The following is a 27531-nucleotide window of genomic DNA, read 5'->3' as shown; positions in this document are numbered from 1 at the left end:
TGAACGAGAAGCAACTTGCAGGGGATAGCGTAAGCGAGGTGATGTTATGCAAGAAAGCCGGGAAGATTCATGGCGATTTGCTGCAAAACTATCCTTCTACGAGTGGTGAAAGTGAGGAATTTAAAGCCAGTAGAGGATGGTTTGAAAAGTTTCGCAAGAGAAGTGGCATTCATAGTGTGGTAAGGCATGGAGAGGCTGCTAGTTCCGACGCTGAAGCTGCAAAAGAATTCGTGAAAAATTTCACAAAATTAGTGGAGGACGAAGGCTACATCAAGTTGTAGACAAATCTTCAACTGTGACGAGACTGGATTGTTCTCCACCCAGTTCCTCCTCACTTCATGCCAGAACTCAACTCATGTAAGGTTAGTTTTCTTGGTGGTTTATGGTTAGTTTTTGTATTACGGATTTTTCAAATGTTCATTTTTCGGTTCATAGCGTGAATTGTTACAATGTTACTTTTCTTGGTGGTTTATTAAATTACAGATTTTTAAAATGTTCCTTTTTTTCCCTGTGCTTAAAACTCATTTAAAAAAAAAAGTGTTTACAACGAACGGGTTGTGAGGCTATTAGCGTGAACTCCTACAATGTTACTTTCTTGGTTGCTTGTGGTTGGTTTTTAAATAAAGTTCGGATTTGTTCAAATGTTCCTTTTTTTCCCCTGTGCTTAAAACTCAATTAAAAAATTGTTTACAGCGATCGGGTCATAAGGCTATAGCACTAACTCTTGCAATGTTAGTTTTCTCTGTTATTCAAGGTTTTCTCAGTGTTATTCAATGTTTTTACATTTAGTTTACTATTACGATGTGCTTTCTATGGTGTAATTAACTATTTGTGCTTAAAAATCTTTAAAAAATATATATTTACATACAGTTCATATGGTCTGGAACGGATTAATTGTATTTACATACAATCCTATGGGGGAAATTGCTTCGGTTCACAACCAAATCGGTTTACGACCAGAGTTTTGGAACAAATTATGGTCGTGAACCGAGGTTCCACTGTATTACATGTTTTAGCAGGCAAGGGTGGGATGTGTCTTTCTTGCTAATTTCAGTTTACCAAATCCTTTTATAAATATATGTTTCATTTTTGCTAAGTTTTAAATGACCCCAAATAAAGGGGTCATAAAGATGTGCCTTTTCATTAACTCTACCTTTTAGGAACAGGATTTACACAAGTCAAATTCTCAAACTTATAATAAATTGAAGTTAGAAATCTCTGATAATTAACCAGAAGGAACATTTATTGTATATTACACAGAACAAAATAACAAAGGTTACCACAGATAGAAAGCTAGTTCTGGTAGTCAGAATGTGGATGTGGTCCTAATCACTACATCCCGACTGTCTAAATGGGGTATCTGCATTCCTGTACAATGCTTTGATCCTAGTGACTTACCCATCAGAGGTGTCAAATACTGAGACGACATTCTTTAGCTCTAGATAGTCAATTGGTCCAGAATCCTCTTTCTCATATATAAGCTTGTCTGTTTCTAAGTTACCAATAAACTCTTTATCTGTAAGAGATGAGTAGGAATAATATAATTAACATAAATAACCATTGAGAGTAGCTTTAGTTAAACCAAAGTATGCACTACACATAGGCATAATACAGGTAATGGAATTAGTTGCTAATTAGATAGAATGAATGAAGAAATCATAAAGAAGCACAATTTCAATTCAACTGGCCCAAAGTAAAAAAAGGAACTCATTGCTGAAGATGACCTGGTGCTAGATCAAGGCAGTCCACACTGTTCAAACCTGATAGTAACACAAGTACGTTAGGTATGGAGGCTAGTTCCATCCCTGCCATCTCCTACTTGCCAATTACATCTCAGCTACTGATTACCCAATGGCCTTAGCTGTTATTTGGCAATCCACAGAGGGCACCAAATCTCTTAGATGGTAGAAAGCACTAACATGTGTGGAGAGAACAAGTTACTTTATTCACTGATCCAACTTTCATGTTCTTCCTCTAGGCCTCCAACAGATACAAGATCAACTATCATTAGCAGATTTGCAAACTTGTCTCAGGACCTCAGGCTGACCACCCTGCCTCTTTAAGATCAATAATTAGGCTCCTATTATATTTACATAGTTGTTCATATGGTTGATCACTGCAATGTAAAGACATTGTTGCTGTATACAGTGTTTTTGGCATGAAAACTCTGGTGGAGAGAAATGGTCAACCTGAGAAAACCATATAAGATACTAGGGGGCTTTGCCCCCTGTTCACTTCGCTCGCCAACCCCCGTGTTTGGTTTTCCGGATACACACTTTTAAAATTGTTTTTTTCTTTGAATTGTTGCTATTTCATTAGTTTCACTTTTATTTCAGAACTTATGTAAAAACAATATTTGGAATCTTTCAAGTCCCAATGTGCTGAATCTTTTAAATGAGGTCTGTGAGACATGTGTTTAATGACTTTGTACCATAATTCAGGATAAGTTTCTCTGTTTGGAATTTCAGCACAGACAAAGCGATCCACATTATCAGCAGTTAATAATTTTTTTTGCATAAGTAACCAATAAATGCATGTGAGGTAAAACACGTTTTTGAAATTCTCTGACTTAAACTTCAAAGCCTTACAGTATTTATATACTTCTGACATATCACCTGTGTCCATATATTCAATCTCTATTCGCCTTTTAGTTATTTCTCTGAGTAATAATTTCTCTTTTTTTGCGCTAATGCGATGTTTACTTTCTTTTTTTGACACTGTCGTTTTTTTCTGCTTTTTATATTCTATATCTTGCTCTGGATGTGTTTCATGCCTACGTTTTTTTTGAGTCTTTTGAATTCCAGTTTTTATTATCTCTAACCTGCTCTGCATGTGTTTGGCCCCTTTGTTTTGTAACCTCTTTATAACATTTTACTTTGTTTTCTACTCTGTCTTTTATTTCTGACCGCGCTTTGTCATGCTTTTTTTTCAATGACACCTGGTCCGTGGTGATTATTTTCCCTTTTTCGAGTAATAATTTCCGTTTGTTTGTGTTATTGTGATCTTTACTTTCTTTTTTTTATACTTTCTAATTTTCCTACTTTCATATTCTTTAACTTTCTCCACATTTCTATCGCATATATGTTTCTTTTTTTGAGTCTTTCAAATTCCACTGCTTTCATAATCTGCTCTGCATGTGTATATCGCCAACGTTTGTGAACGTGTTTATGAAGTTCTACTTTGTCTTTTACTCTGTCTTTTAATTCTGAGCCCGATTGGACGTGCTTTGTTTCAATTCCACTTGTTACGGACTGATAATTACTTTCCTTATTTTCTGAATTTGCACCTAGATTATTTTTTCTTTTTTGCTCTTTTTTCTCTCGAACGCTTTTGAGTCTCTTTTCTCCGCGCTGCTTTCTTCTTCGCTTAGTTGTCGACATTTCATTTATAACGTATCCTTATAAGCTTTATATGCGTTGAGACCCTGGATCTGTGTGTGCTCCAATCCTTCACAAGACTGAATGTTTTGCTGCCCCGTTGTGTTCTACGTCATCGCGAGACGGTCCTGGGTCAATCTCTTGGCACAATGTCTCATGTTTAAGGTCCTGGCGGGTCTTTTAACTGTCTTCCGTGATCTTAACGTGAAGATCACGTCTCGACACCCTACTGTTTCTCTCCAGGATTTTTTTTATAATAGAGAGATATCTATGCATGTGTGTTAGTGAGTGAGCGAACAAGCAAGAGAAAAAGAGACAGATGACCAAGCACTTAAAGAGTAGAAGTTACGAAACCTGCTCCATTGTTTAAATCATTTGGCATGAATACATTGCTGCTGGCAATCTCTGGAAGTATCATGGCTTGGATCAGTTGACAGAGTTATGGAACGTGAGTGAAGATGGTGTTACTTCTGACCACAAGTGAGCACTGTGAGGCAGAGCTGGTTGCACGAATATGCTGGCAGTAGACACAGCAGGGAAAATAAATAAATAAATAAATAAATAAAAAAGATAAATGGAGCCACTTAGATGGAGCCATGAAAAAAAATCAGAGTGGAGGCAATGGTGTCAAAGAAGAAGATGACCTCTAGTAATCCATTTTTGAGGGAGAGACACACTGTGTTTCACTATGTAGATTAGGCGATCAGTACCAGTAATAAAATGCCATCCAAAAAATGGCATAAACCTAATCACAAAAAAAAAAAATACTTTCATCAATACAACCACCAAATAACAGCATTGAAAGATTTCTCAACATCAGCATTAAAAACCATCAAATATGCAACACCTAAAGCAGAAATACAAATGAATGTTAATATATTGCTAATCTTTCTATAGAGACGCCACAGATAATATACCAATTAATAATGCTTATCTCTCATGATGGTCTTCATGTAAATTGGATCAAAGATTCTGGATGAACCTTTTTATTCCTTATCCCAGAGTGCATCAAAAATGCAAAGGTTTTTGTTAGCACATGTTACAGAAAGGGAACACGTGTGTATCTTATAAGGAAGCTTGTGACGATTTGTATGTAAAAATGTTTCTCATAATTTTTACTTTTAAAAATGTTAGTCACTTTTGCATTTTCTGCACCAGGCTAGATTAATAAAAATGAGTGATTGGCAGAGCCTGCTTTAATTAAAACTCTAATTATGTACCTTCTAACAACTGGAGGCAATGTTCAAATTTGCTTCACTTGTTTTTTGTGCAATATCTACAGTGAGAATCCTTTTCTTATCATAGAAAAACAACTTTAATGGAACAAGAGTAGGAAAGAGGACTGTGTCATATAGGCTTAAACTATTAAAACTGAGCATGCTTTTTGGTGCCAGACCCCATGACTCACAATGTATGCAGTGGTCTTCATTGTTGTGGACAGGTTTCTGTAAACAGACTCTTGAGGGTTGGTATGGTTATCATCCAGTGGACATGCTTGTAACATGATGTGAGACACAGAACTTAGATACCTCTCTAACACACGTTAATTACATTAATGCATGCACAGTTCACATTGAACTGGTATTCACTATTTAAAACCTTTGAGTCAAACTGATAAAAACAGTTATTTGGACATTTAAAAAAGGTAGGGTACACTAAAATGCAATATGTACTTCCAGTATTTACAAGCACATTGCCTATAAAAAGTATTCACCCCCTTCAGAAGTTTCCACATTTTATTATTTTGGTTTAAAATTTCACATACTTAAATTCATTCACATGTTTATAGTCGTCCATGGGTTTTCAATGACTGTGCTATAAATGCACCCTATCTAAGAAGGTCCAACCTGTGGTGAGTCAGTATAATAATCTAACCTACGCAATCAAGTCAAAATAACATTCCAAGCAACTCTGTGAAAAGAGCATTGAAAAGTACATGTCAGGGGATGGATACAAGAAAATATCCCAATCACTGAAAATCCCTCGGAGTCAATCAATCATTAAGTAACAGAAAGAATATGGCACAGCTATACATCTGCCTAGAGCAGGCCATCCACAGAAAGTGATGATCATACAAGAATACCAGTAACAGAGGCCTTTGAGGGAAGACCTCTGAAGGAGTTATAAGCTATGGTGGCAGTGATTGAAGAGACTGCCACTTTTCCATAAAGCTTTTACATGAACAGAGACAAATCCATGGTTAAAAAAAAGCAACACACATGCCATCTTTGATAGAGTTTCCCAAAAAGCAGATGGGAGAAGGTTCTATGGACTGATAAGGCCAAACTTGAACTTTCTGGCCATCAGACTAAACATCATGTTGGGTATAAGCCAAATACTGCACATTTTCAAAAACACACCATCCCCACTATGAAGAATGGTGATGGTGGCATCATGCAGTGGAGACTTTCATCTGAAGCAAGCCCTAGAAGGCTTGTTAGAGTAAACGGTACAATGAATGCAGCAAAATACAGAGAAATCCTGTAGAAAAACCTGATGTAGTCCACAAGAAACTTCTGCCTTGTGATAAAAGTTGTTATCCTGAAAAACTAAAATTCCAAACATAAACCCAAAGTCACACAAAGGTGCATCCACTAAATCCTGAATTTAAGGAGATGAACACTTTACAGTTGATTGTTTAACTTTATATTTGTAAATAATTTAGGACACTTTGCAGAGATCTGTATTCACTTAGACATTAAGGAGTCTTTCTGTACTTCTGTATCAAGAAAGCCAAATTAGATCCAATGTGAATCAAAGATGTACAACAATAAAATGTGAAAATTTTCATAGAAATGAATACTTTATAGGCACTATAATTGGTATGCTTTGAAGCAGATTGTTATAAGTAATGCCAAACACTATTCATTTGACATTCAGAGCCTAAGTATTTCTTGTGATTAGACTCACTGTAATATGACTACCCTTTAAAGCAGTAAATAATTATCACTGCAACATTATCTCTTAGACATTCAAGTCCCTGAAAATTTTTTTTTTTTGCTAAATGGGTACAAAGTTCAGTTTACTTTATTGACAAAATATAAACTCCTATCTTTAACAGTAAGATTAATAAACATGCTATAATAAATCAATAAAAATGGTATTGTTTTCAGTAAAGAGTACCCAAGGGTAAGTAAACAGTACGCAAGGAACTTTACACAGTATAACAACCAAAAAAAAATCAAAGTATAAAAGTCTGAAGTAATAATCATTAAGCTTTGACAGGATTTTTTATTTTATAATATCAAGTATTAGTTCAGCATACAAAAGAATAAAGGTATTGTTTTTCTTTATACTGTATGCAAAAAGTAAAAAAAAAAAAAGGAAAGCACACATGTTTGGTGGATAAGTCAATAGAGTCTGGCTACAGACATCGAGTTCTGTGTACTCTGAGAAGCCAAGCCTGGTTGCCAAGCCCGCTCTTATCATACACACACACAGCTTCTCAGTGGTTAAAGCCTCACAGTGGACATCTACAGCCAGACACATCTCATGTTTATAACCGCATAAGTGGGCATCTGCAGACAGAACGATTTTGAATTAGCAGCTATTTTTAACACATGTGATACAAACAAAGTAGGTGATATGTTTTCATCTGAACCTGTGTTAAGGATTTAAAACAATGACTTCCAAGTTTTAAAAATAAATGCCAGTCTATGATTTTACTGTGCCTTTAATGCTCTGGAAAAGGTCTCTCTGAATTCACTTGTATAGATCAGCGGGTTTTAGCTCTGATTCCAATAACACTATGCCTAATCCTAATCACTGTTTGCATTTTAAACTCTTGTTTTTGGACTGAAAATAGATTATACATTAGATGTAGCTACTATTTATATTTTAAACAGAAAAAAGAGAGAGAGAATGGAACACTATTACAATACTTTTTCTCTCTCTACATTTTTCTAATCTCTTTAATTGCTAACTGCCTGTAGTTAGAGATTTAAACTTTATAATGAATTCAGCCTACAGAAAGCGGGGGCCCAAAAACTAATGGTTTTCCAAATACTTCCCTCACTAGCTATACCTATTGGTATTTAGCACTGAAATCACAGAGTGCTGCATGCATTCATATTGTCTGGTGCTTTGTCAGATCTCACTAGTTTATTTTTATGACAAGATACTTAATTCAGTAAATGTATAATCCATTTAACATGCTTGCTTCAGTTAATATTATTGGTTGGAAGAAGCTTTCACTGCCCATCAACTATTTTGTATGGTAAAGTGCCTTAGAGCATTCTGCTTTGCCTTGAACATTTATACAACAATCACTGGCAGTCTGGGGAAATTCTTAAAAGTACAGACTTTGTATCATCATTCCAAGAGCAATAAAATATGAAAATATTTAGCTGCTATCCATCTTAACTGTGATTATGATAAAAGAAAAGACAATACACAGAAATGGAGCAGTACTATGCTTTTATATTTATATTAAGCGTTCCATGCAGTTTCCCAGCATAGGGTAAATGTAAAAATAACAGCTCGCAATGTGAAAAAATATTGCATACCAGTGAATATACTTGACTTGAGCATTCATAGTTTAAATACTCTTCCTCTGTACGTTTAGCATTCATTTGCTCAGAGGTTGATGTGTTTGCTGCTTCCTGAGCAGCTTTTCTTTTCTCCAGTCTAGCGGCCCGCTTCCTTTCTTCTTTCGTCGGCATCTTTTCACGTTAAAACTGATTAAGTCAGTGTTTGTGTTGCAATTACTTAGTATGTTTTCTTTAATTTTTCACTTAAGCTGGCACTTAAGTCTTTAGTCTGCCTCAAGAATGATTTAAGAAATGAAGAGGTAGGGGAAGTGACGTAGAAGGTGGTATGGATGAGAACAGCGCATATGGCCGCCCTGCCGAGAGTTGATTCTACAATAAAATAAAATAAAAATAAAAAGAGGAATAACCATGGAGGTCAATCATCACACCGAAAGCAAATAGTAGACGTCATGTAGTATATGTGTACCAAATTTCAGCTCAACAGGTCAAACGGTTTGCGACCCATAGGTGATTTAACATCTATGGACAAACAAACAAACAGCCACGGTAGCGTATTATAAATAAAGATATTGGGGCGAGTAAGTGCAGCTGGTGTTACTTCTGACTCCAAGTGAATGAGTAGGCAGTGTATACAAAGAGTTGTGAAAGATCAGAATGGTGGCTGAAAGGAAATACAAAAAGCACATGCACAAGAAAGTTTCATGGGCTCACAAGAGAATTTTGTGTGTGCTTGGAAAACTTTCACCTGATCACAACATTTTCTCATTTCTTGTGCACATGCAAAGCTTTCTCATGAGCACAAGACAAGTTTCAGATGCACACAAGAAAATCTCGAGCATGTGAGAAATAAGAAGTAAAATGCAGTACTTAGGGTTAGGGTTCTCAAAATTATGTATATTGTTTTACACTTTATAAACATATTCCATGATTTAATTGTAGCACAGACAGGTGTTTGATAAAGCTAAAAAACTGACCTGAGAGTTACATGTTAAAACTTGATTACTATAGATGTTCATTTGATTTAAATGCTAAATTTGAAACTAATGACCATAAAATAACTGAAAAACCTTGATTGTTCTGTCTGTAACTATGAAACTATGCTATTTTTTAACTGGTTCCCAGTGTTTTACTGTTCTAAATAAATACAGTATTTTACTTTAAAATAATATATTGTTTTGTTTGAGCTTGATTCATGGCTCAGATTTATTTTCTCCTTACATAAAGTCTTTGGTAAAGTTGTATCTATTTCCATAGTGCTACAGACAACATTCCCATAAGGTTTTAATTCTATGAATGAGATGCCTATTAAGTAATATTATTTGAATGAATAATGATTTTCCTAAATTAAATGAAAACAATATTTCATGGTACTTCACCTAAGCTCAAATCAAATGTTTAACAAATTAAGTAATCTGTCTCTATATGCCAAGGCTGAATTATGGAAAACAAGGGTCTTTCTACACTCTAGCTGTGTTTAAAAACACACATTCACAGTTAGGGTGGAGTGGTGGCTCTGAGGCTAGGGATCTGCACTGGCAATCAGAAGATTCCTGGTTCAAATCCCGTAAATGCCAAAAAGGGACTCTGCTCTTTTGGGCCCTTGAGCAAGTCCCTGAGTAATGAGAAAAAGTGCTATATAAATGCAAAGAATTAGTTAAAATTCCCATTACACAGCTAGGACCCAATCACATTTTATAGGATGAAAGAGGTTGTTGCTGTTATTGTACCATTGTTGTACATTTTCCTTAACAAATGCTATATATGAACACATAGCGGATAATATGTACTGTATATTACACAGCTTGTTAATGGAGAGGCCAGAGATTGACTCGACAGCCTTGCTATTATATTTTATATGCTTTGATCAATCAGAAGAAGAAAGAAGTTTTTGTTATTAGAAGTTGGGTACTAACTAAATAGTTCAAAATGGAAAATGGAAGTTAGTTGGGAATGTATAACAGAGTCTTACATGTGGTAGAGGTCAAAGGACTAGTTCACGTATAATTCAGACTTGCACAGCTCTTATTTATTCATTTAAAATGTCAATTGGCAAGAGGAGTAGTCTATCTGGTTATTTTTTTTATTATTATTTTTATGCAAACATGAAACTTAAAACTCTATAGATACTGTGACTAGAATAGAAAAATCTCCACACAGAACATTAAACATCTAGTTGTTCTACAATTTAACAGATTTAATTGATTTCCTGTCTGACAAAAACTTTGATCATTCAATGGTCTATTTATATATTAATTATGTACTGCATGTTTTAAAAGGATAACAAGGAGGCATAGATCAGTATTTACAACATGGGCATGCCCAATAGGTAGACAATATAAAAAACAGACAATAGCCCAGAAGGAGGGTCTTTTTAGGCATCTGTAACAAAGAATTGCACCACCTGGTGTGAAAGACCACCTAAAACTACTGAAGGTACAATTCTGTCTTGTGCTTAATATCTTAATAAATTCTTATGTGATATTAAATAAATTTACAGTATGCCTGAACTGCTAATCTGCTTGTCAGGTAAAAATTTCATATAATACCACAGTTTGGAGTACATATTTCCACATTATAAAAGAACCTAACATTTAGGGTCAGCAAAGGATTTTCTATGATAATACTTGCACATGTATCACAAACATTTGAGAGATTCTGACCTATCAGAATAGAGCATACACTTAATATTGCAAATGCTTAACACTTGAACTCAAATGCCTTACTCTGAATGTTTCTTACCCTGTGAACTGGGCTTAAAGTTACTTTTACATTGTACCATTTTGTATATGTCATATAGTATTGAGTACTGTATACAATTCTATTGCTAACCTAAAAAGCTTTAAATGGCCATGCACCAGACTACATCAGTAACCTCCATTACTATGCTCCTGTTTGGCCACTATGGCCCACCGATTCTGGCACTCTTGTTCTGCTCCAAACTAACCTGTGCATTATGGGTGACAGAGCCTTCAGCTCTATAGCATCCAGACTTAAAACTCTTTTGTTCAGGAAGGCATTTAACTTACCCCAATATTCTGACCCGTCTTTCAGGTTAAGCCTTTCTGTCCTGGTACTCAATATGTTTTGATTTTGTATAGCAAATTATGTAATTTGTGTATTTTGTTCTTTTATGCTGATTTATTGTTTTTATTCTAATTCAAAGCATTGTGTTTTATATATTTATCTTTATTTAGTGTTCTATGTGGATATTACTTGTTTCCAGTGTTGTACATGCACTATTGTTCATTTTTAAATTCTTTGATGCACTTTGAGCATGGGAAAGGTGCTATTATATAAATTACTATTATTATTGACTTGGGCAAGAAACTTATCACTGCTCTTCACTTGAAGGTTAAATATAGACAAATTTTCTTGAACTACTTTGGTCAGAATAACCACAGGGCACAGTGCAGGAGACTGGAACCATTTTGGATGTGACAGCTTTGTTTGTTCATCCGGTAAAGATGAAAAGCCTAAACATATTAAGACTTAGGATATATGATGCTTATTAATACATACCGGAAGGGTTAGGGGCAGATAAAGGTTTATCCTCAATGGACTTGCAAAATGCCTACCACCATATAGTAGAGTGCATTGACAACAGAGATCTACAGTAATTTCTTTTATCAACCATAAAGAAATGATCTGGTTCATCTAGATATTATAGATTAGTTTCCAGAGCATTAAAGAAACAGATGTATACTACAGGGAAGGGTGGTGTTAAGGATTATATGGATAATATTGTCAAATGTGGAGACACTTAAATATGATATTGGTTTACAGTGGGTTCAGTTTTGTCAAAGGAAACAAGATATTAAGAAAAGCCACTTTTGCAAGTGTGAAATATATTCTTAGGTCATGAGATCTTTGCTTTGGGCTTACCCAGAATTTGTAATTGTTACTAGTTAATTGTTAGAGTTAACTTTTTTAATCAAACATTTTTCACAGATAAAATGATTTGTCTACTGAAAGGGTTGGTTGTAATCAAAGTATAAATTCAATTCAGAAACAAAATTTGTGATATATGTTCTTTACCTAAAAGAAAATCTAAGTGAAAGAGGGCCTAATAGTCAGAATGTTACCTGAAGATGAAGCATTTTTCTTGTTATTATCATTCTTGGAACCAAGGCCCTTAAGATGGGGGAAATCTGTAAAACACAAATTGACAATTATGGTGAGAACAGAAATCAGAGCATATCACTTCTATAGAAATAGAAGAATTACAGTATTTATTCAGAAAAAAATGCACTGAAAGATACAGTAAAATCAAAAAGTCTTAAATAGTGTATTTGTCCCTTTGTTCCTTATGAAGTCCTATAATACTGATCCAAGAAAAAAATTATTTGGAAGATGTGCACAGTTCACCCAGAATAACATCATAAGCTACAAGGTCACACTAAAAATGTTTTGCTTATTGATAAACTGCAAAATATTCCCTTCTTTACATGCTGATGTTCACTGCCACAAAAACTAAAATCAGCTGTAATTGATCAAGTGTAAGTGATTGCACGTGTAGCCTATGACAATTTGTTTCTCTAATGCTATAGAGATAGTCTAGTACAGTGTTACAGCCAGGTAAGATAATGGGCCGATTTTTAATTTACTCTTTATTAGTAGAAAAGATTTCATTTGTATAACTAAAACGGACCAAAAAAAAAAAAAAAAAAAGGTCTTTACAGTTAGATATTATTCTGCATATATGCCTCTTTGTACCTTTGCTGCCTGTATCTGACCTGGCCCATCTTATGCTAGTAAACACCAGTTATGCAGTAATCACATAATATGAGGGCCGAAGAAATAAAAGTGAACACTCCTCAGTGTGTACTGATGCTTTATGTCTTTTAGCCAATATGAACTCATTTATGTTATAGATTATGTGTGTGTTTTTTTCCCTTATTCTATACCTGTTTAGTGCCTTTATGCACCTCTTTTGGGAAGTTTTGCATTTTTGTCTGCTATTTGATATCTTGCCTACCTCTGATTATACAATTAGTCAGTCAGTCAGTCATTGTCCACCTGCTATATCCTAACTCACGGGGGTCTGCTGGAGCCAATCCCAGCCAAACTAGGGTGCAAGGCAGGAACAAACCCCGGGCAGGGCACTAGCCCACCGCAGGATTATACAATTAGTTTAATTAGAAATAATGTTACTTTCAATCATGTTTAACCCAATTCAGGGTCAAAATAACCCAAGAACACCCACAGAAAGCAAGGCAGCCCATCACTGAATACCCTCATGCACACACCAACACTCATATTGCCACAGAATTCTTTCCTAATTATTAATGTTAATACTGTATGGGAAGAAGACTGACGTTTTCAATGAAAAATTTTCATAGACCCAGGGAGAATATTTAAATTCCTCTGTTATTGTAACTTTTTGAATGTTTTCAGGTCTTTAACCAATGATACATAAGATACTTAAGGTAATACACATTTAAATTCCAAGTTTAAAAAAAAGTTATCAAACACCAGCTGGCACTGAATGAAATGATAAGAGAGAATGAACTAATTGAACACAGTCTGCCTTAAATGCAGCCAGCGCTGATCAGTATCCAGCCAGGAGATTTGACAAGCACATAATAATACAACAACAATCAAAAGAAATTCCTAAAGAGAACAGAAAACAAAGTTGATATCCATCTATCTAGTGTGGACGCTGGCCCGGACACAGACAGGCGGACACCGATGGTTCACCCAACACACGTTTATTATACATTATTTTCTGTTTACAAGTGCCACACAACCCCAAAACTCCCCCAAAAGTCCAGGCCTTCTTTCCAATGCTTTCCTCTCAGGTCCGCCTCCACTCCTCTCCTCCAAGACCTCGTCTTCTCCACTCCCGACTCCAGCCATCGAATGGAGGGAGGCAGCCCCTTTTATACACAACCGGATGTGCTCCAGGTGCCTCCCAATGAGCTTCCGCCGGCACTACCCAGTGTGGTAGAAATACCGGCTGCACACCCGGATGCACTCCGGGTGTCCCTGGTCATCTTCCCCCCAGCACTTCTGGGTGTGGTGGAAGTGCTTAGGACCAGGGCTCTCCAGGCATCGGGGCGCCCCCTGGCGGTGACCACAGGCCCCTATAGGGTTCAGCTTCCAAGCTCAGTTCCCGTGGTCCCCAAAGCCACCAGGGTGTAAACCCTCCTCCGGTACTTCCGGTGATCCCGGATGGGGGTGCTTGCCACACTAGAAAAGGCTAGTCATTTCCAAGGCTCTGGAACTCCACCAAATTACAGCAACATTCTAAAAATGGAAAACACATAAAAGAGTAGAAAAGCTTCCCAGGACTGACTTTGTGTCAGTAATTGCAACTGAAGGTGGTGCAACCAGTGATAATGTTGGGCAATTACTTTCTCACCTGGTGCCAACTGGTGTTGGATAACATTCTACATTAGATAAGTTACATATTAAAAATGTTGTATTCACTTTTTATCTAATGTTACATTACTTTGCCTACAGATTTTTCAAACAACCTCTTAGCTTTGTATGTTCTTGTGTTGTCAGAATTTGCTGGTTAATCCTATATATGTAAAGATGCCATTTACAAATGCCTTTTCTTTGCTAATACTGGCCAGTAAGCTCAATTCCTGAACAAGTTTTACCCATCTCACCTATATTCTCATTCAGCTGCAATAGCTCAGCCTGTAGCATTTGTCCTGCTCTCTTTGCTAAGGCAGCAGGTGACAGACCATCTTGCGTGGTATGACTCAGCTGTGCCCCAGAGCACAGAAGACTCATGGTTTCCATGATATCAGAGCTGCATGCCACCGTGCAAAGCCTCTGGAAGGGAGAAATGAACACAAGGAAAAAGTAGGAGCACAAAGACTGTTTGAAATCATATGAGGAAATAAGACAGTAGAAACATTTGTTCTCATTTTAGTAGGCAGCAAATGCTAGAAAAACATTAATGCTAAATGTCACACCTAATTTCTTCAGTGGTAAAGTAGCAGTGTCTTTCCACTATATCAGTCCATAGTGGACCCTGTTAAAAGTACACTTACAGATTTTACCAGAACACATTGCATGACCTCAGAAGGAGAACTGTGACTGGCATACCTTATAAAGCTGCTCCTCGTTTGGGAAAAGAGTGTGTAGTTTACAATAACGACCTTGGTGGTATTTAGCCCAGATGAAGGCTTTACGCTGTTCAGGCGATGCATCAGGAAAGATCTGTTCATTGGCTGGTATGTGATGACCCCAGATCTCATTGGCTAGTTTGTTTCCATAAAGCATAAAGAGCTGTAGTTAAGGAATTAAAAAAAAAAAAAAAACACTTCTTGTATGAGAAGCGCTATCATATCTAATTTTGTAGCTGTTATCAATGGTTGTTTTTAAGTGTTGACCATGCCTTCAAATGAAGCCAAAACCCCACAATTATGTAGAACTATTTACAGGCTGTATTACTCAGAACAGTACATGTCAAGTTTTAGTTAGCTCAGTGTTTATCATCGCCACATGTCTCAACTACAGTAATGCTTATTAAATAAACAGGAAAAAAAACAAAGTATAATTACAGTAAATCGGTATGAATGAGATCTTCATTAATGTATTGCTATATGATTCTCTATCATTAGAACATAAGAAATTTGACAAACAAGAGGAGAACATTCAGTCCATTAAGCCTATTTCTTTAGCTAGTCCCAATATCTCATCCAGATTTTACTTAAAGGTTGTCAGTGTTTCTGCTTCAACTACATGTCTCGGTAGTTTGTTCCAGAGTCCCACAACTCTTTGCTTAAAGAAGTACTTCCTGTCTTTAGTCTTAAAATGCACTCCCCCTTAATTTCCACTGATCTCCTTGAGTACATGTTTCACTCTTAAGCTGAAAGAATGTTGCTCTATCTACTTTATCAATGCCTTTGAGGATTTTATATACCTGGATTAGGTTCCTCTGCTTGAGACTAAACATATTTAATTTTCTGAGTCTCAGTCCTTAAGTCCTGGGATGCACTTAGTTGCTCATCTCTGCACAGCTTCAACTGCTGCTATGTCTTTCTTGCACCATGGTGACCAGAACTGCACGCAATACTCCAGAAATGGTCTTGCCAGAGCATTATATAGTTTGAGCATAATGTCCGTTGACTTAAATTTTACAGTTTTTAATGATATAACCTAACATTTTATTATGATAGTTTTTTCTTGATATTAGGCAGCGAAGTGTTTCCTGTATGTTACTTGACACATCTCACCTTGTAATCATCACAACTATTTCTCATTAATATTTTCAGGCTTCTCACCATAATCAATGGCTCTGTCCACACCTTCCTATCCATCATTATACTGCGCACTTTGGATAATCTGACTCCCAGAGAACGATGTATACCTGCAAAGACACACATATTTCAGAAATGACATCAGTTTCATAGAACAAAAAAAGCTATAGTACAGCCCATTACTTACCTGAACACTTATTGCAGATGACGACAATCAAGTTAACTGAAGCCCACTCAGGGTCTGGACTCTGGCAGTCAACACAGAGTTTGTTAGAAGGGTTCTCCCAAATACGCTTGGCCACCTCATCAAATGATATTGAATCTTTGATGCCCTGAGAGAGTGCTGAAACCCAAGTGGACAGCTCATGTATGGAGCTTGTCGTGAAGCTGGTGATCAGAGCACAAAAGTTTAGTTATTGAGCATCTTTCATCAACACGCTAGATTCTTCTTGAATTAAAACTAATGTAGGTCAGCACAGGATGCAAAAAAGGTGCATTTATTTTTTGTTTGCATTTGTAATCTTTCTTTTTGTAAAACACTTTGAACTACACTTTAAGGAAAATATGAAATATTATTGGTTGTTGTTGCAGCACAAAGAGGAGTGAGGAGTCATGGTAGTCTCCATGTTTTCACTATGGAAAGGCATTTGAGTACAGTACATAATATGCAAACCTTTCTTGTCTGTTAACAAATTATTAACATATTTTTGTTTCAAACCTAAGATAATTAAAATTCATACTTTGTATGTATATTTGTTACCACCATATTGTACCATCCATTTTCTGAACCTGCTTTATTTAACTTTACATAGCTGGTAGTGTGAACCAGTCTTGGATGATATGCTAACCAGGAGGATGTCATACCTACACAGTGCCATTTCAAGAAAGGCAATCACTGAGATTGTGGGAGTAAACTGAGAAGTGCAGACAAAAGTCAGGCAAATGTGCTTAACTCCTATGCAGATCTAATGTAAAAAGTATGGATGGTTGAATCGGGGTACATTGTTATTAACTGCTTAACTGGGCTGTCGGATATTGCACCCAAAAATGTCCTTAATATTACCTAAATGGGTCCGACTTCAAAAGCAAAAAGTGGAACAGCAGTACTTCTTATATTTAATTAATTTGTGGTGATGAATGCAATTGCAGTGATGAAGTGCCTGTGTCTTCTTATTCCATTTGTCTGAAGAGCTAGAAGAATACACTTTTAAGCTTAACCAAATTATCTCAGTAGCAAGACTTGATCTGCTTCATCACCTCTAACTAAAATAACTAACCTGCATTTATGCAAGTAAACTACGAAAAAAAACGCATGACACTATCAAGTCTTAGGGCAGAGTGGTGGCTCTGAGGCTAAGGATCTGTGCTGGTATCCTGAAGGTTGCCGGTTCGAATCCCCGTCACTGCCAAAAAGAGATCCTACTCTGCTGGGCCCTTGAGCAAGGCCCTTATAATTGCTCCAGGGTTGCTGTACAATGGCTGACCCTGCACTCTGACCCCAAGGGGTATGCGAAAACTAACAAATTCCCAATACAAGAAATTGTATAAGGTGAAATAAAGAACAAAAACAAAAACAAAAAAAAAAACAAGTCAAGTTGGGGAGCATGCACTGGTACCGTGCGTTGCCGCACCCACTACTAAACGAAACAACTCGGGATCTCGGTTTGCAACCCCCCAGGCTGTCCAGTCCCACCCTCTGGAAATGATCCTCTATCTGCCGCAGCGAGGTGTTACATGGGCGACATCTTGGCCAGCCACTCGGGTCCCCAACAATGAGGATCTTACGAGCTGGATCACCCTCGGCACATGGCCGTAGTAACTAACTCTAACTCTAACCGTAGTAACTAACTCTACCTCATAATGCAGGTAATGTGCCTCATTCGGGACTCCATGAGCAACCGCTCATTCGACACAAACTCAAACCAACATTACCCAAGGATTCTCAGGAGAGACACAGTACCAAAGGAGTCCAGTCTTCATCTCATCCATCCATGTCTCTCAACCATATAGCAAGACAGGAAGCACTAGGATTCTAAAGACTTGGACCTTCATTCTTTTGCATAGATATCGGGAGTGCCACACACCCCTTTCCAGCGAAACACCCCCCATGCTCTCCCAATCCGTCTTCATAGGAAGAGTCACCAGAGACATGAATGTCACTGCCAAGGTAAGTAAACCTCTCAACAAGTTTGAAACTCAAAGTCAAGATTTGTGAATCTTTCTTCACCAACAGATGCCCCACAGCCGCTAGACCCCACGACCTTGCCCAACACCCAGTCCATACAAGCATTGAACAGAGTAGGAGCAAGAACACACCCCTGACGAACCCCAGAATCAACTGGGAAAAATGCAGAGGTTCTGCCTCCACTCTGCACAGCACTCACAGTATCAGTGTACAGGCCGGCCATGATATCCAGCAAACTCGAGGGGATCCTGCGAACCCTCAGGATGTCCCACAGGGCAGCTCGATCAACTGAGTCGAACGCTTTGCGAAAATTCACAAAGGCTACAAAGAAACTCTGCCGATATTCACGTTTGTGCTCCATGAGAATGCTCAGTGCCAGGATGCGGTCGATGGCGGACTTCTTAGGAGTAAAACCAGACTGTTCCGGTCGCTAATAGGTGAGCAAGTGATCACGGATCCTATTGAGGACGACTCTAGCAAGGACCTTACCTGGCACCAACAGCAGTGTTATTCCTGGTGTAGTTGCTGCAATCCAGGCGATCACCCTTCCCTTTCCAGACAGGGACAACAAGTCCCATTTTCCAGTCAGTTGGGATGATGCCAGTCTCCCAAATGGAAGCAAAGATTGCTTGCATGCCAGGAGGACAGCCTGCAGGACACTGTGTTACCAGATTATTTTGCTGAACCAGCTTTGCTTAGCCTTACATGTGGGAGATGGCTGCAAAAACTGATTAACACCAGTGTGAAATACCATGACTAACATTTTTCTCCCATTCCTGCCACTAAAAACAGTGCTGTCTCTAAAACATGACCATCTATAAATAGTCCTGAACACTACTTTAAAAAGTAGAAGGGAATAAACTTCAGAAAAGACTGGTCTTAAGGTGATTTGAGAACTGTCAAGAGGATATTTGTTTCTGGTCAAGGTGGAAATATGGATATTAAGTTTGCTGCATGTATTACACTCAATGTACTCTGTTGTACTTGAAACCTACATGAGTTTGCCTTTTAAGAAACCACATTATAGCTTCTTTTCCATCTATTATCAAAGTCCACATTCTTGGTGCTGTTTGAAAATGGTAACTGCTACACCACTTATAAAAGAGAATTATTAAAGTTGGTACAGCACAATCACTATCGGGCAGCATGATGAGGCAGCAGTCAGCAGGGCTGACTCAAAGCATCAAAACTCCAATGATCTGTGTTTGTATCCAGGTCTGGGCACTACTTTAGTTTGCATAATCTTTGTGTGTTTGTAGGTTGTTTTCCAGTAAAATTCAGATTTAGGCACTGGCATTCATATTTTTGATTTGCCATCTTTCATTTAGAGATTATCAAGCCATGTCATTTTCTAACCTACTTAATCCAGACTAGTGTCATGGGAGGTGCTTTAGTCTGTCCCAGCTAGCACAGGGCACAAGGCAGGAACAAACCCTGCACAGAATGCCAGTCCATCGCATTTACAGATTGTGTTCGGTTTAAGTCTCATTCTCGGGCAAAGTCACTGTCTGTGTGGAGTTGTAGATTCTCACCATACCTACCTGTATTTCATCTGGGTCCTTCCACTTCACAATGTTGTGCATGTTAAATTGACTACTGACCATAAAGCACTTTGTGAACATGTCCTGCGATGGATTAGTGCTCTTTTCAGGGTTGATTCATACCTTACACCTGATTCTGCTCGAATATAGTCTTACTCTGCTTAAACCTAAATTAAACTGATCAGATTTGATCGTATTATTCAGTAGATGGATGAATCGTTGGACAATATGTTGATGACATAGACTTATTTGACCATGGCATCCTATGAGCTCAGGATCACTATCACCTAAACATCCATCCATCCATTTTCCAACCCGCTGAATCCGAACACAGGGTCACGGGGGTCTGCTGGAGCCAATCCCAGCCAACACAGGGCACAAGGCAGGAAACAATCCTGGGCAGGGTGCCAACCCACCGCAGGACACACACAAACACACCCACACACCAAGCACACACTAGGGCCAATTTAGAATCGCCAATCCACCTAACCTGCATGTCTTTGGACTGTGGGAGGAAACCGGAGCACCCGGAGGAAACCCACGCAGACACGGGGAGAACATGCAAACTCCACGCAGGGAGGACCCGGGAATCGAACCCAGGTCCCCAGATCTCCCAACTGCGAGGCAGCAGCGCTACCCACTGTGCCACCGTGCCGCCTCACCTAAACATTCAAATATTAAATAGTTTAAAACTAGTTTAAATTTTTGTTTTAGTCTAACAGACACTCTTTCCTGAACATTTTTTGTTTCATTTTCATTTTTATTTTAATGAGTATATTAGCTGTTAAAAAATCATCGGTATTTATACAGCTGAACTTGACCTTTTAAAAACAGTCTCAAGAATACTTAATGTCCATATCATCTGTGTGCTAGATTACAAGGGGTAATATTTTTATTTTAATGCAATGAAATAAACTTTGTCACATTTTTCAGAATATATTTCAATATCATTTGCTTACTTGAATGTTTTATATGGTGTGGTGATGTCAAATCCATGCTTGACTGTCTTTCTCACTTGGGCCACGTTAAGGTTGATAGTTGTAATCCCAATACTTTCCCTGAAATGCTAACAAGAGAGATGTCAGTTTAGGGACAGGGCACATAAACAACAGCATACACAGCACTGCATATTTTAATGTACTTGTTATTTAGATAGATAGATAGATAGATAGATAGATAGATAGATAGATAGATAGATAGATAGATAGATAGATAGATAGATAGATAGATAGATAGATAGATAGATAGATAGATAGATAGATAGATAGATAGATAGATAGATAGATAGATAGATAGATACTTTATTAATTCCAAGGAGAAATTCAGATACTCTAGCAGCAGCATACTGATAAAAACAATATTAAATTAAAGAGTGACAAAAATGGAGGTATAACAGACAGTAACTTTGTATAATGTTAGCGTTTACATCCCCCAATGTGGGTGGAATTAAAGAGTCGCATAGTGTGGGGGAGGAATAATCTCCTCTAAGCTGCTATCTATCTATCTATCTATCTATCTATCTATCTATCTATCTATCTATCTATCTATCTATCTATCTATCTATCTATCTATCTATCTGTCTGTCTGTCTGTCTGTCTGTCTGTCTGTCTGTCTGTCTGTCTGTCTGTCTGTCTGTCTGTCTGTCTAAAGTTAGCCATGTAACAATATAAGATCACAGCTTAAAACAAACAAATAATGTGTATTATAAAACACAAAGTGAACAGAGGGTAGGGCAGCAAAAACTGATAACTGTTACACCCTCTCAGTGTCCCTATACTAATACCGGCTTGCCTAAGCCCACCTCTGAACTGTACTGCTCCCTGTTCTTGCTTGGTCTGATTTGTCTGACTGCATAATGTTGAATACACTGCTCTCTTCAAATTAGTATGAAGTCAGGTCTCTAGTATAGAATTATTTCCAAACTCAAAATGCCAGGGTTTATTTGACTGATACTAGAAAAACCTGTTTAAAAAGTGCTTTTATAAAAAGCGTCTGGCAAAGTATATGTATATGCAGAGAAAGTAGGAGGAAGCAAAATTAGCTATAAACATAATCAGATATTTTTACTATTGAGGGAAACTTAGCCACCTACCATTTCTGTGTTATAGTAAATGGGTAGAAATAGATAGATAGATAGATAGATAGATAGATAGATAGATAGATAGATAGATAGATAGATAGATAGATAGATAGATAGATAGATAGATAGATAGATAGATAGATAGATAGATAGATAGATAGATAGATACTTTATTAATCCCAAGGGGAAATTCACAAAATAGGGCTGGTCTTTAATAATATTTTTTTTTAAAGAGTCACCCTGTAGGACTACTCTAATTGTGCTAAATATCTTGGTGTCACCTATTGCCATATTCACTATGGCACTTGCATTTTATCTTCAGCTGAAGTTACGGACTTAAAGTTAAACACTAGGGACTGGGGCAGTTGCCTATTACTTCAACCAAATTGTAAACAGAGCTGGCAGGCAATTAACTCAATCACAGATGGAGACATTGTTCAAATAACAAGGAAACACAATAGCAAATAATAAACAAGGCTAAACTTTAAACTTGAAAACAATTAAAAAAAAAATGTCCTGGAGGGTCACAGTGGCTACACATTTTCATTCTAACCATCTTCTTCATTAGTGACCAGTTTTTGCTGCTAATTAATTTATTTTGCCTTAGTTTTAATTAACTTGACTCAAGCCCCCTTAGTTGTTAGCCAAACACTAATGAGACACAAAACAAACCGCCACACGACCAGCTAACCTGTGCCTATCACACAGTATCTGAAAGCAAAGAAAGGTGAAGGTCTCAGTAAGGTTAATCTCTCAGGTCACCAAAACATTTTAAAAAATGTTCTTAGAAAAAAGAAACAGAAAATCAACAGTTTTAGAAATGTGGCAGAATGAAGAGCAGCAACAAGCCATGGAGTTAAATAACGGGCTTAATTAACAGCATGAATGGGCTTCTCATTAAGAGATTGGTTGGAGTGAAATTGGTTGGGGTTTGAAGCCCCAATTTAGCTGGTCATCTGTTGGCTCAGTAAACGTCACATTTCTCTTTGGCTGTCATTTAATGAAGAAAAGAATCAATTCAGAGGATTGAATCCATGAAAACAGGGCTATTAAAATGATGCGAAAAGTTAATTAGCAGTGACAACTTGTCACCGATTAGGAAAAGGGTTAGAATGAAAACCTGAAGCGACTGTGGCCATCCAGGCCCAGAGTTTGACACCCCTGCTTTAAAACAAGCAAAGAGCCAAGACCAAGTAAAGAAAATATAATTGAAAAGGCAAAGCAAAACATGAAGAAAACAAAACATATAAGAGGAGGAGGAAAGAGACAGATGAAAGGCTGGAAAGATCCAAACATAAAATAACAATGAAAGTCTAAAGACAAGTGATAGCCAAGGTGACCTTTAATATGTTCACTTTGACAAAAGATGAGATTCGGGCAAGTTGTCCATGTATGCCATTCACAAGCAGAAGGAGATCTGTCTGATGAAAAGGTGGACAGCCAAAAGCATGATAATATACTGTACATAATACAAGAGATTGGTTCCTGCCTTGTGCCCTGTGTTGGCTGGGATTGGCTCTAGCAGACCCCCGTGACCCTGTGTTCGGATTCAGCGGGTTGGAAAATGGATGGATAATACAAGAGGAGCTGGATTAGTTAAATACATTTTACCTAAGAAATTAAATTTTCTCCAAATAATGATGAGCATAATTTAAAACTAAAAGAAAAGCATTACTATTGTAAAATATAAAAAATGGAACATTACAAAATGGGTTCAAGTAGTGACACAAACAATAAGGATTAATTTGTTCTTGAATTATTTGTCACCAAAAAGATGCCAAAGTGACAGAGTTTCTAATCTCCGGATGAAGTCTTCTGTCTTTATTTTGTCAAATTTTTGCTTTCTTACCTCTCTGTCCTGGTAAAGCCACAATTTGTCTCTTTTCAATGCTACATACAGCTTGCTTCGGAGCTCCTTTAGAACAAGAATTCCTTCTAATACAGCTGGATCTGAAGGCTCCTCTGGAAGAGGATTCCTTAACGAGGTTACCCATCCATCACAAATTGCTGCAGGCAATTAAAAAACACATTTTTAATAGTTACATATTCTGGGGATTCACTGAATCCAAGTTATGGGACAAATCTGCAGAAATCAGCTTCAGAAACTTTCTCCAATAACCAAACATTTTCATGTTTCAGAAAAGATTTAGAGAAAACTATCTCAATAGGAACCTTTTGCTTGACCGGCGTCACATCTGTGGTTGATTCCTGCAGTGTTCTAGAGGCATTACAGAAACAAATACAACCAGAAGTATGTTACCACAGCAGAACAATTTTGAAATGCCAAATGATCTTTTCACATCTTTTGAATTTTATAGATTGTTTTAAGAAAAGTTGTGAGACAACAAGGCTAATCTATATGTATATACATACTACAGGAGGTATTATGAATGTAAGGTACAGGATATTCATGCCACTCCAATCCCAGGACATGGGGGGCAACAACCTATCCTGTCAGCACTGATGACAAGATTGAAACCAACTGCCACTTGGGAATCTCTCTATTGCAGGACAATTTCACTTACACACTTACAGTCATTCACACAGGAGAAATTTAGAAATGCCAGTTATATGGTAATGAAAACAATTAGTACAAAATATTTAATTTAGTAGTCATCGTTACATATGAGGTTTGAACTTTATACGTTTAAATAGATGGCTTTAAGATTTGTATTTAAATACTATACCTCGTGTAGGTGCTGAAAATTCAAAACATTTTGTGCCAATATTAACTGAAAACTTTGTGATGTTAGATGGAGCAACGTGGTTTATACTGGCTGCAGGAAAGACAATTTCTGTAAACTTGTCCTACAAAGTAAAAAAAAAATTAAAAATCAGCAAATACTTGATTTAGATTAAAATTAATATTAACTTTCATTTATTATACTGAACTTTTATAAACAAATATTTTAAATAATTAAAGATGAGGAAGCAATGAACTCACAGTGCGTTTTTTATAAATAGAGACAAGCCTTCTGTCAAATTCCACCCACATTGCATGGACTCTGCAATTAAGAAAACCATTTATCTCAAACAAATTAAATCTTAAAGAAAATATTTTATTATATATGCTTGCTGTAAGTAAATATTTGCAAAGTTGTAAAAATGAGGTTGCATCTGTGCAGTTTTTTAAATTATTGTAATCAAATTATTGATATCAAATCCTCATAGGGAGCCAAAGATTTGACAACAAAACTAACTTTATTGAAGAAGGTAATGCTCCATATTGAAAAAAAGAAAATCCTTCTAAATAACTGATACACCATCTTTTGCAGCAATATTACTGGGTAGATATTTTTTGCAGTTATTAATGCAATCTCGTTGAATCCCACGGAGGAATATGTGCCTCTACAACCTGTTATTTTTACAAATTAACTCTTAAAATAACAGCCAAAGTATGTTAACTTTACATGTGTTAAGGCTGGTTTAGGTCAGGGAAATTATTCAACCAGTTGACTTTAATTATCCTTTTACTCTGCTTCAGGTCTCCTTGGGGGAAGCGGGGGCAAAACCTGTCATAACTGGCAATTGTATTGTTGAGTATCCTATACATCAAGTAGATGAGACAATGCATCTCTAAAGGTGTGTCAACAATGAAGGAATGCCATGAACTACTGGTATAAAGCTGCCACTGTTCTGAAAAAAATAATGCATCCCTGTATTTGATTGATTGGGTCATAAATGAAAGGCGTTGTACAACCCCAATTCCAATGAAGTTGGGACATTGTGTAAAACGTAAATAAAAAGAGAATACAATGATTTGCAAATCCTTTTCAACCTATATTCAATTGAATACACTTCGAAGACAAGATATCGAATGTTCAAACTGATAAACTTTATTGTTGTTTTGCAGATCTTCACTCATTTTGAATTTGACGCCTGCAACACGTTCCAAAAAAGCTGGGACAGGGGCAGCAAAAGACTGGGAAAGTTGAGGAATGTTCAAAAAACACCTCTTTTGAACATTCCACAGGTGAACAGGTTAATTGGAAACAGGTGTTTGTCATGATTGGGTATAAAAGGAGCATCCCCAAAAGGCTCAGTTGTTCACAAGCAAGGATGGGGCGAGGTTCACCACTTTGTGAACAACTGCATGGGCAAATAGTCCAGCAGTTTAAGAACAATGTTTCTCAACGTACAATTGCAAGGAATCTAGGGATTTCATCATCTACTGTCCATAATATCATCAAAAGATTCAGAGAATCTGGAGAAATCTCTGCACGTAAGCGGCAAGGCTGAATACCAACACTGGATGCCCGTGACCTTCGATTCCTCAGGCGGCACTGCATTAAAAGCCGACATCATTCTGTAAAGGATATTACCACATGGGCTCAGGAATACTTCAGAAAACCATTGTCAGTTAACACAGTTTGTCGCTACATCTACAAGTGCAAGTTAAAACTCTACCATGCAAAGCGAAAGCCATATATCAACAACACCCAGAAACGCCGCAGGCTTCTCTGGGCCCGAGCTCATCTGAGATGGACTGATGCAAAGTGGAAAAGTGTGTTGTGGTCTGACGAGTCCACATTTCAAATTGTTTTTGGAAATCATGGACATCGTGTCCTCCGGGTCAAAGAGGAAAAGGACCATCAGCACAAAGTTCAAAAGCCAGCATCTGTGATGGTATGGGGGTGTGTTAGTGCCCATGGCATGGGTAACTTGCACATCTGTGAAGGCATCATTAATGCTGAAAGGTACATACAGGTTTTGGAGAAACATATGCTGCCATCCAAGCAACGTCTTTTTCATGGACGTCCCTGATTATTTCAGCAGGACAATGCGAAGCCACATTCTGCATGTGTTACAACAGTGTGGCTTCGTAGTAAAAGAGTGCAGGTATTAGACTGGCCTGCCTGCAGTCCAGACCTGTCTCCCATTGAAAATGTGTGGCGCATTATGAAGCACAAAATGCGACAACGGAGACCCCAGACTGTTGAGCAACTGAAGTTGTACATCAAGCAAGAATGGGAAAGAATTCCACCTACACAGCTTCAACAATTAGTGTCCTCAGTTCCCAAACGCTTATTGAGTGTTGTTAAAAGGAAAGGTGATATAACACAGTGGTAAACATGCCCCTGTCCCAGCTTTTTTGGAACATGTTGCAGGCATCAAATTAAAAATTAGTGAAGATTTGCAAAACAACAATAAAGTTTATCAGTTTGAACATTCAATATCTTGTCTTTGTAGTGTATTCAATTGAATATAGGTTGAAAAGGATTTGAAAATCATTGTATTCTGTTTTTATTTATGTTTTACACAACGTCCCAACTTCATTGGAATTGGGGTTGTACAAAAATTGTAGGAACTATTACTTTAAATAAAAGACTAGAGGGCCATTAAAAAGTGGTATGATATACTGGCATGAGGATTTTAAAGGTTATCCCTAGTTCTACACGTTATTCCTTGGTGGGATATAAATGTCCATCATCTTCCACTTCCTAATTAAGTCCTGAGTTAAGAAGAGAATTGGAACAAAGACTAAACTAAAAAGAAAAGAAGTACTTTGAAGAAAGACTAAGAGTAGGAATGTTATTTGGTGTTTTCTGTGGTAGACAAATGGATGAGTTACCGATGACACAGCAAAAGGACAATCCAGTTTTAACATTTGACTGTGAAAATAGGCACCTTATGTAAACAAA

The 27531-nt window shown here is 37.3% G+C and overlaps 2 protein-coding genes across 9 annotated transcripts in view; one reads left to right on the top strand and one right to left on the bottom strand.

Annotated features, from left to right (window-relative positions):
• The window catches only part of LOC127529965 (craniofacial development protein 2-like), a 254110-nt gene that overhangs the window by 8714 nt on the left and 217865 nt on the right, over positions 1 to 27531 (top strand). The gene's annotated exons all lie outside the window — the stretch shown is intronic.
• The window catches only part of LOC114662392 (arf-GAP with Rho-GAP domain, ANK repeat and PH domain-containing protein 1), a 90495-nt gene that overhangs the window by 38454 nt on the left and 24510 nt on the right, over positions 1 to 27531 (bottom strand). For all 8 annotated transcript variants that reach the window (XR_007936468.1, XM_051934941.1, XM_028815825.2 and 5 more), the window contains 10 exons: positions 24834 to 24894; positions 24577 to 24697; positions 23739 to 23896; positions 20769 to 20875; positions 16271 to 16470; positions 16108 to 16193; positions 14927 to 15109; positions 14482 to 14650; positions 11950 to 12015; positions 1399 to 1516 (listed from right to left, as the gene is read on the bottom strand). Coding sequence is in view for 7 of the 8 variants with exons in the window: in XM_051934941.1 (XP_051790901.1) it covers positions 1399 to 1516; positions 11950 to 12015; positions 14482 to 14650; positions 14927 to 15109; positions 16108 to 16193; positions 16271 to 16470; positions 20769 to 20875; positions 23739 to 23896; positions 24577 to 24697; positions 24834 to 24894 (1269 nt within the window). In the remaining variant the exon portion in view is untranslated. The remainder of the gene's footprint in view (positions 1 to 1398; positions 1517 to 11949; positions 12016 to 14481; positions 14651 to 14926; positions 15110 to 16107; positions 16194 to 16270; positions 16471 to 20768; positions 20876 to 23738; positions 23897 to 24576; positions 24698 to 24833; positions 24895 to 27531) is intronic.

The sequence above is a fragment of the Erpetoichthys calabaricus genome, chromosome 12 (assembly GCF_900747795.2).
Source record: "Erpetoichthys calabaricus chromosome 12, fErpCal1.3, whole genome shotgun sequence".
Taxonomy (NCBI): domain Eukaryota; kingdom Metazoa; phylum Chordata; class Cladistia; order Polypteriformes; family Polypteridae; genus Erpetoichthys; species Erpetoichthys calabaricus.
Note: the sequence above shows the minus strand (reverse complement) of the source record. Positions and strands in the feature narration are given on the sequence as shown.